This window comes from Salmo salar, chromosome 08 (assembly GCF_965601325.2).
Source record: "Salmo salar chromosome 08, fSalSal1, whole genome shotgun sequence".
Classification (NCBI taxonomy): domain Eukaryota; kingdom Metazoa; phylum Chordata; class Actinopteri; order Salmoniformes; family Salmonidae; genus Salmo; species Salmo salar.
The window spans coordinates 27,518,539-27,532,531 of NC_138298.1; the positions used below are offsets into that span (position 1 = coordinate 27,518,539).

General features: G+C 40.9%; 1 protein-coding gene across 1 annotated transcript; it reads right to left on the bottom strand.

The window, feature by feature from the left end:
* Window positions 1-561: 561 nt before the first annotated feature.
* On the bottom strand, window positions 562-5,452 carry LOC145881530 (uncharacterized). The gene is made up of 6 exons (XM_082978523.1): window positions 5,193-5,452; window positions 3,088-3,186; window positions 2,592-2,993; window positions 2,330-2,454; window positions 2,142-2,242; window positions 562-915 (listed from the first exon to the last, which is right to left on the bottom strand). The coding sequence occupies exons 1-6, from the start codon at window positions 5,332-5,334 to the stop codon at window positions 768-770; spliced, it is 1,017 nt and encodes a 338-aa protein (XP_082834649.1). The 5' UTR covers window positions 5,335-5,452; the 3' UTR covers window positions 562-767.
* Window positions 5,453-13,993: the final 8,541 nt, after the last annotated feature.

The following is a 13,993-nucleotide window of genomic DNA, read 5'->3' on the forward strand; positions in this document are numbered from 1 at the left end:
TCATTATAATGTCCAAACAATAGATTTGACACTACAAACTGCTCCAAGTTGATAATGTGGGTGGGTAGTCTTCACCAGTGAGGATTAGATGGAGACAGAAATGGCTGCAGCCCTCTTCTCTTCAATGAACCTGATTGGTTGAGGAGTTTTTGAGTGACAGCTGGTTGAACCACTGAAAATATCCACATCACTTCCCTCTTTTGTGGCCCATGTAGGGGAACAACAATCAAATATGAGCATTTGATATTGTGCTTATATGTAACTTGACAACAAAGACTGACTGTCAATGATTATTAAGTAACATCCTTTGATACCTTGACATCTCTACAGTCAACTCCTATACAATGTATGTAATGGTGGTTTGGTACTGTTGAGAATGTTTCCACCAGGTCAAAATTGGAGCATGTAAATATCTGTAGTAAATAAGAAGAACGTATTTGAATTGGATTGATGAAGTGCACGGCATGCAGAGTGTGAACAAAGTCAAATGTACTGACTTCATGTTGACTCTGATGATGTGTGAAACATAACTTCTGGTACACAGGAAGCTACAAACAGGAAATAAGTCAGCCTTTTATTAGTATGATACTACTAACAAATACAACAATAACTGTGTTTGCATGCATATGTGAGTGTGTGTGTGTGAGGGTTTGAGAGAGAGAGAGAGAGGGAGAGAGAGAGAGAGAGAGAGAGAGAGAGAGAATGAAGGAGGAAGTTGTGTGCACTGTAGTCTACTGTATGTGTTAAAGTATGTTGTCGTGGTGATGTTAAAACGCTTTCTCACAAATCCAGTTGAGTTTGCTGTCACATGACATGTCATTCCATGCCTCCAGAGGACGCTGATCGGTACGTATCTCAACACAGTCCTCGTTCCCAGTATGACCTGCATTATCAGGCTGTGGTTTATGCCAGTACCTACAGAGTTAACAACAGTTAGATATCATGGTTAATACCAGTACCTACAGGTTACAAACAGTCAGATATCATGGTTGATACCAGTATCTACAGGGTTAAAAACAGTCAGACATCATGGTTAATACCAGTATCTACAGGGTTAAAAACAGTCAGATATCATGGTTAACACCAGTACCTACAGGGTTAAAAAGAATCAGATATCATGGTTAATACCAGTACCTACAGGGTTAAAACAGTCAGATATCATGGTTAATACCAGTACCTACAGGGTTAAAAACAGTCAGATATCATGGTTAATACCAGTACCTACAGGGTTAAAAACATTTAGATATCATGGTTAATACCAGTACCTACAGGGTTAACAACAGTCAGATATTATGGTTAATACCAGTACCTACAGGGTTAAAAACAGTCAGATATCATGGTTAATACCAGTACCTACAGGGTTAAAAACAGTCAGATATCATGGTTAATACCAGTACCTACAGGGTTAAAAACAGTCAGATATCATGGTTAATACCAGTACCTACAGGGTTAAAAACAGTCAGATATCATGGTTAATACCAGTACCTACAGGGTTAAAACAGTCAGATATCATGGTTAATACCAGTACCAACAGGGTTAAAAACAGTCAGATATCATGGTTAATACCAGTACCTACAGGGTTAAAAACAGTCAGATATCATGGTTAATACCAGTACCTACAGGGTTAAAAACAGTCAGATATCATGGTTAATACCAGTACCTACAGGGTTAAAACAGTCAGATATCATGGTTAATACCAGTACCAACAGGGTTAAAAACAGTCAGATATCATGGTTAATACCAGTACCTACAGGGTTAAAAACAGTCAGATATCATGGTTAATACCAGTACCTACAGGGTTAACAACAGTCAGATATCATGTTTAATACCAGTACCTACAGGGTTAATAACAGTCAGATATCATGGTTATAATACCAGTACCTACAGGGTTAAAAACAGTCAGATATCACGGTTAATACCAGTACCTACAGGGTTAAAATCAGTCAGATATCATGGTTAATACAAGTACCTACAGGATTAACAACAATAAGACATCACAGATACAACATCATAATACTAAATAATATGTAGACATTTGTCATCTGATAGTTAACTGTGTTGACTGCTATCATCAATATCAGTAACCTGCATAGAAAAAGGTTGAATGGAGCCTTATTGACAGATTAGTTATCATCTCTCACCTTGTGGTCAGTGATGTGCCGTCCACCCATTTCCAGGTCCCCTCATTAACAGAGTCAGTCAGACCAATCCAGACTCTCTTCTTGAGGTTGAAGAGAAATGTCTGTTGTTGAGAAAGATAAATAAACAGATGTTTATGTTTGATCATATCTACCCCTGCACACCCTCTCCCTCTCCCTCTCTCTCTCACCTGTTCCTTATCACTGTTTATGATCACCAGGTCTGCTCCTCTCTTCAGACAGTCCTCTCTGCTCTTCTTCCAGGTTTTAGTGTCAGTAGACAAGAAGTACCAACTGGATTCAAACTTCTGCCAGTCTTCAAGACAGGTTTGAAAATATTGATGAAAATACGAATTTCCTTCAATTTATCACACTGGACACTTAATGAAAGAACACAGACTCATGATCAGTTGTGTATTGTTAATGATAATTTATTACTGTAGGTTTACTCACCGAGATTGGTAAGCCTCCCGCTAAGAAAATCTCTCTCAGTCTGTAGGTTGGCTCTCTCTTTTTTGATGGTGTTGTAACTGGTCTGTAGCTGGTCTCTCTCTTTAGTCAGGGTGTTGTAACTGGTCTGTAGCTGGTCTCTCTCTTTAGTCAGGGTGTTGTAACTGGTCTGTAGCTGGTCTCTCTCTTTAGTCAGGGTGTTGTAACTGGTCTGTAGCTGGTCTCTCTCTTTAGTCAGGGTGTTGTAACTGGTCTGTAGCTGGTCTCTCTCTTTAGTCAGGGTGTTGTTACTGGTCTGTAGCTGGTCTCTCTCTTTAGTCAGGTTGTTGTAGCTGGTCTGTAGCTCTTCTATCTCTGCAGATGAGTTGGTCTTATAGGCTAAGAAGCTCTTAGAGACCCCATCATCTGTTATAACAACAAAGTGTATCAATAAAATAGATAATCTGGTGAATTGTAGGTGAATGCTGGTGAATTGTAGGAATTGTAACTTAAGACTTACAGTAGACAGACTGGCCTATGATCCCAGCCAGTAGAACACACAGCAGCCCCAGACACACTGCAGCTACTCTGGAGGATCTCTTCCCTGAGCTATCAGGCTCTGTGGACACAGGTACTGTACATAGCATCAATGAGACACAATCACACTTTAAAGTGATGTTTTCTCACCCCATCTCTCTTCCTGTTGAGGGGGACTTGTGGTTGTTAAAGATACAGCTTCACACATTAACAGGACATATAGTGACCAGTTACAGCTATCTCCTAGCCTTGCTAACGTTAGCCAGCTAGCTAATGTTAGTAGAATTCATATGTTTAGGACATTCTTAACATATTGTACCTTTTGCAAATTCGTAACATATACAAATTGTAATTTGTAACATATCATACAAAATGTAATTCGTAACATAATAGAAATTGTAATTTGTAACATACAAAATGGATCATGGACATACACAAATTGATACATGTCATATGAAACCTATCATATTACACTAAATGGAGTGACTCGGGTTTACGTACAGAATAATAAGAAATGCAATGAGACTAGGTTGGAAATATACAGTGGTGAGGTACAGTACATACTGTAGGACTTTATCAGCATAGTATTTACTAGACTACAAGAAAAACAATGAGAGAGAGAGTCTCCAATCATGTTCCTAAAATTATATGTTTTGACTCATGAATGTCATTCCATGAGAACTGTAGATGTATCATAGAAGCCAAGTATTATTTGCATTTAAAAATGTAATGGAAAGAGAGAGAGAGAAAAAATGTGTTGATAATGGTATGCTCATCTTTGACAGTGCTGTAAAAACATAGGACTAGATGACCCTGTAAACACATGGAACGATTACAATTGTGGAAAATATCAAAACTGGATCTGTGAGAAAGTGATGTAAAATCAACCTACCATGACAATGTCCTCTCTCTCTCTCTCTCTCTCTCTCCCTCTCTCTCTCTCTCTTTCTCTCTCTTCCACCCCCCCCCCCCCCCCTCTCTCTGTCATGTTGATGGTTGGATACATTACTGAATGGTTATGTGATGATTCCACCTGGTGGTTAAAGTGAGAGAGGAAGTCACCATAGAGGTGAAATAGCGGTATGACAGACTTACCTATGGCCTCTTTTTCAACTTTTCTGAACTCTCCCTTCCTTTCACCTTTCTGCTGATTTGGACCCTCTGTTTACTCCCAAATATAAATCAACATGTTCAGGAGGTCCAGGACTACAAACATGGGTCATTATAATGTCCATACAATAGATTTGACACTACAAACTGCTCCAAGTTGATATTGAGGGTGTGTAGTCCTAACCAGTGAGGATGAGATGACAACAGTAACCACCGTGGCTCTCCTCTACATTTACCCTTTAGTCATTTTTTTAAACATTTTTTATTTAAAAAATGTATTTAACTAGGTAAGAACAAGTTCTTATTTACAATGACGGCTTACCCCGGCCAAACCTTCCCCTAACCCGGATGACGCTGGGCCATTTGTGCGCCGCCCTATGGGACTACCGATCATGGTCGGTTGTTATATAGCCTGGGATTGAACACAGGTCTGTAGTGACGGCTCTTGCACTTCAATGCCGTGCTTTAGACCGCTGTGCCACTCAGCCCCCCAATTTAGCAGACGCTCTTATCCAGAGCGTAGCCTAGCGATCTTAACTACTAGATGTCCTGCCGCCCTCTCTCTTCATGAACCTGATTGGTCGAGGAGATTTTGAGTGACAGCTGGTTGAATGACTGAAAAGATCCACTTCACTGCCCTCTTTTGGGACCCATATAGGGGAACAACAGTCAAACGTGAGCATTTGATATTGTGCATATATGTAACTTGACAACAAAGACTGACTGTCAAAGATTATTAGGAGATCACACAACAGCCCCAAACACACTGCAGCAACTCCAGAGGGTCTCTTCCACCACTGAAAATGTACTGAATCACAAATCATTAAAGCTAAATCTTTGGTAATGTGTTCTACTGTATCATCCAGGAACGGGACACATACAGGTCTAGTACTACAGTGTAATCTCACCTGTTTAATGTGTGTGTGTGTGTGTGTGTGTGTGTGTAATTTGTGTGTGTGTGTGTTCGTGCAATCTTACCTGAAGCAACAACTCCATCTCTTGGACTGGGCTTGAAGGCTCTTATGTTGACATATAATTGGCCATCAATGTCTGTGTTCTTCATTGCATCAGGCTCATCGTCTTCAAATCTATCTTGGATTTCATAGACTCCCTCTGACATCTTAACACACGTGTGGTAAAATACAGTAACTTCTAATTCTAACCTCTACTCTAATATACGTCTGTAGCTGTGTCTTCTCCCTGCACTGTCCTGGGTCTGTGTGACTTTAGGTAGTGAAACTCCTTGTCAGTCAACCGCAGTGGATAATAAATTGTGAAATCAACACAACACCGGTCACCACATGACTTCCACCAGCCTTAGTGTGATAATATAATACAAGATATGATTCCCACCAGCCTTAGTTTGATAATATAATACAAGATATGACTCCCACCAGCCTTAGTTTGATAATATAATACAAGATATTACTCCCACCAGCCTTAGTTTGATAATATAATACATGATATGACTCCCATGAGCCTTAGTTTGATAATAAAATACATGATATGACTCCCATGAGCCTTAGTTTGATAATAAAATACATGATATGACGCCCACCAGCCTTAGTTTGATAATATAATACACGATATGACTCCCACCAGCCTTAGTTTGATAATATACTACATGATATGACTCCCACCAGTCTTAGTTTGATAATATACTACATGATATGACACCCACCAGCCTTAGTTTGATAATATAATACATGATTTGACTCCCACCAGTCTTAGTGTGATAATAAAATACATGATATGACTCCCACCAGCCTTAGTTTGATAATATACTACATGATATGACTCCCACCAGCCTTAGTGTGATAATATACTACATGATATGACTCCCACCAGCCTTAGTGTGAGAATATACTACATGATATGACTCCCACCAGTCTTAGTGTGATAATATAATACATGATATGACTCCCACCAGCCTTAGTTTGATAATATACTACATGATATGACTCCCACCAGCCTTAGTGTGATAATATACTACATGATATGACTCCCACCAGTCTTAGTGTGATAATATAATACATGATATGACTCCCACCAGTCTTAGTTTGATAATATAATACATGATATGACTCCCACCAGCCTTAGTTTGATAATATAATACATGATTTGACTCCCACCAGCCTTAGTTTGATAATATAATACATGATATGACTCCCACCAGCCTTAGTTTGATAATATAATACATGATATGACTCCCACCAGCCTTAGTTTGATAATATAATAGATGATATGACTCCCACCAGCCTTAGTGTGATAATATAATACATGATATGACTCCCACCAGCCTTAGTTTGATAATATAATACATGATATGACTCCCACCAGCCTTAGTGTGATAATATAATACATGATATGACTCTCACCAGCCTTAGTTTGATAATATAATACATGATATGACTCCCACCAGTCTTAGTGTGATAATATAATACATGATATGACTCCCACAAGCCTTAGTTTGATAATATAATACATGATATGACTCCCACCAGTCTTAGTGTGATAATTAACTACATTGAATGACTGTATATCATGCTATATGTTGTATGTGTGAATTCACAGGGTCCAAATTTTAGATGTGATGAAGTAAATTGGGATCCTGTTAATTGACATATACACTACATATATCCTGACTGAATTTACAGCACCCACAGCCTTCAAATGGAGAGCACATTATGGCTCTCACTCTGTGACTGGTGGTGTGGGGGGGAAGTTGCTCCTAGATGCTGATCTTAGGTTGGTTTTACATTTCCACCACTAATGGTTACGGTTAAGATTGGGGAGGGAAACATGATCCTAGATCTGTAGCTAGGGGAAACTTCCCCCTGAAGTGTGACAGGCCACCGATGGCCATATAGGGGTCTTTGTTCTATCTTTGCTGACTGTGAAGAATTACTCAGAATGAAAAAGCAGAAGTTCTGACAATATCTCCATAGTTTCGGTTTTAAGAGAACAGAAAGAAGAATAAAAAGCCTTCCCATGTTTTATGATAAAAATACATTTCCACCCTGTCTTTCACTACAACATAACATACACATACTGGTTACATCTAATGACACAACTCTCTCTGCACTGACTCCACTGTTCCACATGATATCTACCTACATTAACTATTATACAACTCTATAGCTCTACTCTACTCCACAGGAGGAGAGAAAGCATCACAAAGATCTTTAAATACAGGGACAGAGTCAAAGGTGGCCCTCTGTTGGATGCAGTACTAACTACAGGTACACCTGTAGTGTTTGACAGAGACCTGGGTGGATGTAGTACTAACTACAGGTACAGCTGTAGTGTTGGTGACAGAGACCTGGGTGGATGTAGTACTAACTACAGGTACAGCTGTAGTGTTGGTGACAGAGACCTGGGTGGATGTAGTACTAACTACAGGTACAGCTGTAGTGTTGGTGACAGAGACCTGGGTGGATGTAGTACTAACTACAGGTACAGCTGTAGTGTTGGTGACAGAGACCTGGGTGGATGTAGTACTAACTACAGGTACAGCTGTAGTGTTGGTGACAGAGACCTGGGTGGATGTAGTAGTCACTACAGGTACAGCTGTAGTGTTGGTGACAGAGACCTGGGTGGATGTAGTACTAACTACAGGTACAGCTGTAGTGTTGGTGACAGAGACCTGGGTGGATGTAGTTCTAACTACAGGTACAGCTGTAGTGTTGGTGACAGAGACCTGGGTGGATGTAGTACTAACTACAGGTACAGCTGTAGAGTTGGTGACAGAGACCTGGGTGGATGTAGTACTAACTACAGGTACAGCTGTAGAGTTGGTGACAGAGACCTGGGTGGATGTAGTACTAACTACAGGTACAGCTGTAGTGTTGGTGACAGAGACCTGGGTGGATGTAGTACTAACTACAGGTAGAGCTGTAGTGTTGGTGACAGAGACCTGGGTGGATGTAGTACTAACTACAGGTACAGCTGTAGTGTTGGTGACAGAGACCTTGGTGGATGTTGTACTAACTACAGGTACAGCTGTAGTGTTGGTGACAGAGACCTGGGTGGATGTAGTACTAACTACAGGTACAGCTGTAGTGTTGGTGACAGAGACCTGGGTGGATGTAGTACTAACTACAGGTACAGCTGTAGAGTTGGTGACAGAGACCTGGGCACAGTTTTCCAAAAGCATATTAAGGCTAAGTTAATCTTAGAACATCATTGAAACGATGGACTTTGCCTGAAGATACTTTTGGGAAACCGGGCCCTGGCCTGTAGAGCTCACAACCATCCCCACAGAGTCCTTCACTGAGCCCAGACAAACACCCACGCTGCCTGCCCTGTCCACTACCACCAGCTCTACCTTCTTTGAACAGCTGGTAGCTCTGTAGGCCACCCGGGTCACATTCTTGGCCCTGGGGCCCACCTCTGTAGAAGTGTTGAGGGTCCCATTGCCCTGGCATAGGGTGACTATGACGAAGCCCGTCCCTTTGACATCTTCGGTTAGGTTGACAGAGAGCTGCCAGTTTGTGGAGCTGCATGCTAATGGTAAGTCAGAGGAGACCACTGAGGTACAATAACAACTGGAGACTTCGTCCAAGATGTCCGCCCGTTGTTATCAAGGTAATCATGTTCGCATAATCAGATCGATGGGCGTCTATATCCCGGGTGCATCCGGTTTACACAGCCCAACATCACATGTTCACTAGCACTCAGTGCACAGGGAAAAGTGTTAGCAGCAACAACGTCATTAAATCATCCAAAAACATGACAGACATTGGATGAAGATTAAATGTTTTTAAAATATTGGTCTCAGCAACATATATTTGAATAATTCAATGGATGTTTTGTGCACAAATGTGATGACTAAAGTGTCTTATTTGGAATTGTCTAATTTGGATTCTCAATGTGGCCGTGTATGGAAAATTGTCTTTCTGGGCTGAGCCTCCATTAAACTGCAGTACCAAAACAAAACTGTAGGTGCAATCGAAACTGGGCTTCTAGACCGGAACGAGGAGGAGACGCCTGGTAGTCCGCACTGGGAGAGGTAAAGTCTGTCACCTGGAGGAAGAAAGGAAGGGAAGGAGAAGGGGGGGAGAGGGAGAGGGAGAGAGGGAGAGAGAGAGCAAGAGCTAATGTAGCTGATAACAACTGGTAGCTTACAGCCACCAATTCGTTCAAATCAGTGGCTGTGTGGGAGAGAGAATATGAGAAAAGGAGGCTTATTTTAGAGTTTTGAAACAAGACCCTTACTTTGCTGCCAACGGACAGGGTTACATCCGTTCCTGACGAGGTGCTGGTGGGCGCCAAAAGGCTCACCGTACTGTTGGCCGCACCGCCCCCAGTCACCATGGAGATGCTGGCAGGGAAGGAAGAAGTGAATCTGTGATCGTTGGTGACTCGGACGGTAAAGGTTCCTCAGGTTCTGTTGGCCGTTTCTACAGTGAAGGGGACTGAAATGGTGGAAAACTATGGATAAAACAAGCCTTAGACTCTGATGGGTTAAGTAGTAGCAGTATTGATAAATGAGGCCTCAAGGCTCTGTTGGTACAGTCCTGTCTGCTGTCTGTCCAGTTTTTAGTCTTGGTCGAGATGTAGTACCAAACTTCAAAATCATCTCTCTCCCTCTGTAGCTGGTCTCTCTCTTTAGTCAACTTGTTGTAGCTTGTCTGTATGTGGTCTTTCTCTTTAGTCAGGGTGTTGTAACTGGTTTGTAGCTTGTCTCTCTCTTCAGTTAAGTTGTTGTGACTGGTCTGTAGCTGGTCTCTCACTTCAGTCAGGTTGTTTTAGCTTGTCTGTAGTTTCCTCAGTTAGGTTGTTGTAACTGTCATGTAGCTAGCCTTTCTGCAGATGTGTCGTGGTGCTCATCTCACTGTTCCCCCACTGTGTCTGCACTGATGTAGATATCCACATTCCTCTCCTCCATCCCACCTCTGTCAAAACGTATTTGTCATATCTGGCTTGGCATAGATTGTCTCAGACATTTTCAACAATCTTAAGGATTAGCCCCTTTTTTCAATTTTCATCTAAAATTCATATCCTCAGGCACTGATGTGCATATTCTTGGTACCATTTGAAAGGAAATACTTTGAGGTTTATGGAAATGTGAAAGGAATGTAGTATTATATAACACAATAGATCTGCTAAAAGATAATACAAAAAAAAAACATTATTATGTATTTATTTGTACCATCATCTTTGAAATACAAGAGAAAGGCCATAATGTATATTTCCAGCCGAGGTGCAATTTAGATTTTGGCCACTAGATGGCATCAGTGTATGTGCAATACTTTTAGACTGATCCAATGAACAATTGCATGTCTGTTCAAAATGTTGTATCAAGACTGCACAAATGTGCCTAATTTGTTTATTAATAACTTTTCATGTTCAAAATTGTGCACTTTCCTCAAACAACGGCATGGTACTTGTTCACTGTCATAGCTACCGTAAATTGGACAGTGCAGTTACATTAACTAGAATTTAAGCTTTCTGCCAATATGAGATATGTCTATGTCCTGTGAAATGTTCTTGTTCCTTACAACCTCATGCTAGTCGCATTAGTCTAAGATAGCTCAACCGTCCCGTGGAAGGGACACCATTCCCGAAGAAGTAAAAAAAAAAAGCAGGGTTTCCTAAACTCGGTCCTGGGGCCCCCCTTAGTGAACATTTAGTATTTTACCCTAGCACTACACAGCTGATTCAAATAACCAACTCATCATCAAGCTTTAATGATTAGAATCAGCTGTGTAGTGCTTGGGTAAAAAACTAAACGTTCACCCAGAGGAGGCCCACAGTACAGAGTGTTTGAGTCTGAAGGTGACTGCTTTTGACCTTGTTGTAGATGGGGATTTGTGGAACAGAAACATGTCCTGGCTGGTTATACAGTAACATGTCCTGGCTGGTTATACAGTAACATGTCCTGGCTGGTTATACAGTAGACTGTCCTGGCTGGTTACACAGTAACATGTCCTGGCTGGTTATACAGTAACATGTCCAGGCTGGTTATACAGTAACATGCCCTGGCTGGTTATAACAGTAACATGTCCTGGCTGGTTTACACAGTAACATGTCCTGGCTGGTTACACAGTAACATGTCCTGGCTGGTTATACAGTAACATGTCCTGGCTGGTTATACAGTAACATGTCCTGGCTGGTTATACAGAACATGTCCTGCTGGTATACAGTAACATGTCCTGGCTGGTTATACAGTAACATGTCCTGTGCTGGTTATACAGTAACATGTCCTGGCTGGTTACACAGTAACATGTCCTGGCTGGTTATACAGTAACATGTCCTGTGCTGGTTATACAGTAACATGTCCTGGCTGGTTATAGTTGGGACACTTTCTTCTTCTTTTCACCTTGTTATCTGATTCCTGAGAAACTGCCTGGTCTACTGGGGGAAGTTCCACCCACTTACTGTTCCACCCACATACAAACATAGGCACGGACACATGCAGACACACACACGATAACATTCACCACTATACACACACGTACACATGGATTTTGTGTTGTAGATATGTGGTGGTAGAGTAGGGACCTGAGGGCACACACTTAATGTGTGGTGAAATCTGTTGTGAATGTCTTGTAATGTTGTTAAAATGGTATAACTGCCATAATTTTTCTCGACCCAGGAAGAGTATCTGCTGCCTTGGCAGGAACTAATGGGGATCCATAATAAATACAAATACATAGACCAGACACACACACCCTCTTATATGGTCTCTTTACTACTCTATATCACTGATTAACATATTGAATTTATACAGCTTAATAATATCTCTGGATGCTTTAATAAATAACTAATAACCAGACCTGGGTTTAAAAACGATCTAATATCTGTAAAATACTTAGAACATTTGGGACAATTCTGTTGATTCCATTAAGCCAGGCAAGGTCAACCAAGCACAGCTAAAGTATGTGGGTCATATTCATTAGGCACGAAACGGAAGAAAGCAAACTGAAACAGGGAGGGACTAACTGTACCTGTCCAATAAGAATGTGTTTTCATTTGCTGTTGCTATGGTGTGCCCTAATACAGTGGCACAGGTCTGCTAATAACCACCAACCACTGACAGACAGACACACCTACAGGAAGCTGTTATTAAAGGAAGTCAGTGGTATGGCTAAATATGAGTTGGCACAGCAACGCATGCTGAATCAACTGAAATTACAATACAATAGGTGTTGCAGCAAAAACTTCCCTAAACTTACTGTATCCCAAATGGAACCCTTTTTCCTACATATTGATGGACTCTGGTCAAAAGTAGTGCACTATACAGGGAATATTGTGCCATTTGAGATGTACCCTTCATGTCATTATTCACATTCTATGTAGGCCTTATGCACTGCATCTGTCCTAAAAACACAGGCCACTTTTCATCCATGGATATAAGGTCACCACAAGTACAACAGGACATCTAGAAAGGAAAATGCTTCATTTTAAACTTTAAGAACATCATTTTATTTAATCATACATTCATCATCTGTTCAGTTTCTGAATTAGTTCAAATTAGGTGAAGGTTAGGGTTAAGGTAGGGGTCAGTTTTAGGTTTTGTCTATAATCTGCTTGTCAATGTGATGCTGGTCAGAAAAGTCCCTCATGTTGGGTATAATACCTACTTTTATAAGTGTTTGTCTTCCCCTACTGGCTGTTTTCTACAAGCTCAGTTTCTTCCTTCTATTACTGTGACCTTGACCCTTAGAGATAGATAGAGGATTCATCTTTATCTGTCCCATTATAGCTAAAATCCATAGAAAACGCAACCCAGTTGACAACCTTGACTACTTTGAAATGGTGGAAGGCTGGTGGAACCCCAGGTTTTCTTCTCAGAGGAGAGGAAGTAGTAACTGCAGTCAAAGTATCTCCATCCCTCATGACAATGCTGCTCTGTTGGAGAGCAAAGGCGAACACATTGAGAAAGTTAGCAAGTATCGTTATACTCTCAAACCCATATATATTTTGCCTGCCTCACTAACAATGCCTTTTGCCTATTCCCTGCATGTACTTTAGCCTATCTGATTTCCTGTTACCTACCTATTTCCTGATCTCCTGGACTACGTCACTAGCCGTTTCCCTGCCTGTACTGTTGCCTTTTTGAACCCCCTGTGTATGACCTTCTGCTGCCCCTTGACCCAGCTACCTGCCTCCTCCTGTGGTCCGTTGCAATAAACACCTGCTGCGCCCTGCGTTTGAAACCAGCTCTCTGCCTCCCCTCGTGTTCATTAGTTATGCATTAGTATAGGTCAGTAATGGGGAGTTACTGCTTCCTACAAGAGCACACAACGTGTAGGCTACATTTCAAGCTGTCTTTGAAAAACCAGTCAGGTAAAAAGCTTGTCTTAATTAAAGGGGCGATGTTGTATTTTGAGACATGTTTGAATATGCAAATAAGCCAATAGGTGTCCCCTCTGCCTACATTGTGTAATTCTCTATGTTAGTAACACTATTTTGTAGAGTGGTGTCTTGCATAATACAACACAATGCCATTTACAGTCACCTATTTGGCCCATGGTGTTACAGACAAAAAAAAAAAAAACATTAATGTCAAGCCCTTTAATGTAAAACGTTAAGCCAATTTGTATATCGCTGATTCATCATTTATGCTAGGGTTTGTGCAGATATCCAATAATTTTGCAACATTCAGAATGAGACTGATGAGGTAAATAATAATTCATGGATGACTAAAATGATAAATTCTGATATTAAGTGAATTCGGGAAACGGTAACTCATTAAACAAACAAACTTCCATGGTGCCCCAAAATTACTACTTAATTAGTTATGATTAATTTAATTGCACATGGTAGTTAAT

What these genes read in the sequence shown, in the direction of transcription:
- LOC145881530 (XM_082978523.1), bottom strand. Translation starts at nt 5,334, where the DNA reads ATGTCAGAGGGAGTCTATGAAATCCAAGATAGATTTGAAGACGATGAG. An exon ending in CGGGAGGCTTACCAATCTCG is followed by an intron (nt 2,455 to 2,591) that starts GTGAGTAAACCT and finishes CCTGTCTTGAAG; the next exon opens with ACTGGCAGAAGTTTGAATCC. An exon ending in TAAACAGTGATAAGGAACAG is followed by an intron (nt 2,243 to 2,329) that starts GTGAGAGAGAGA and finishes TCTCAACAACAG; the next exon opens with ACATTTCTCTTCAACCTCAA.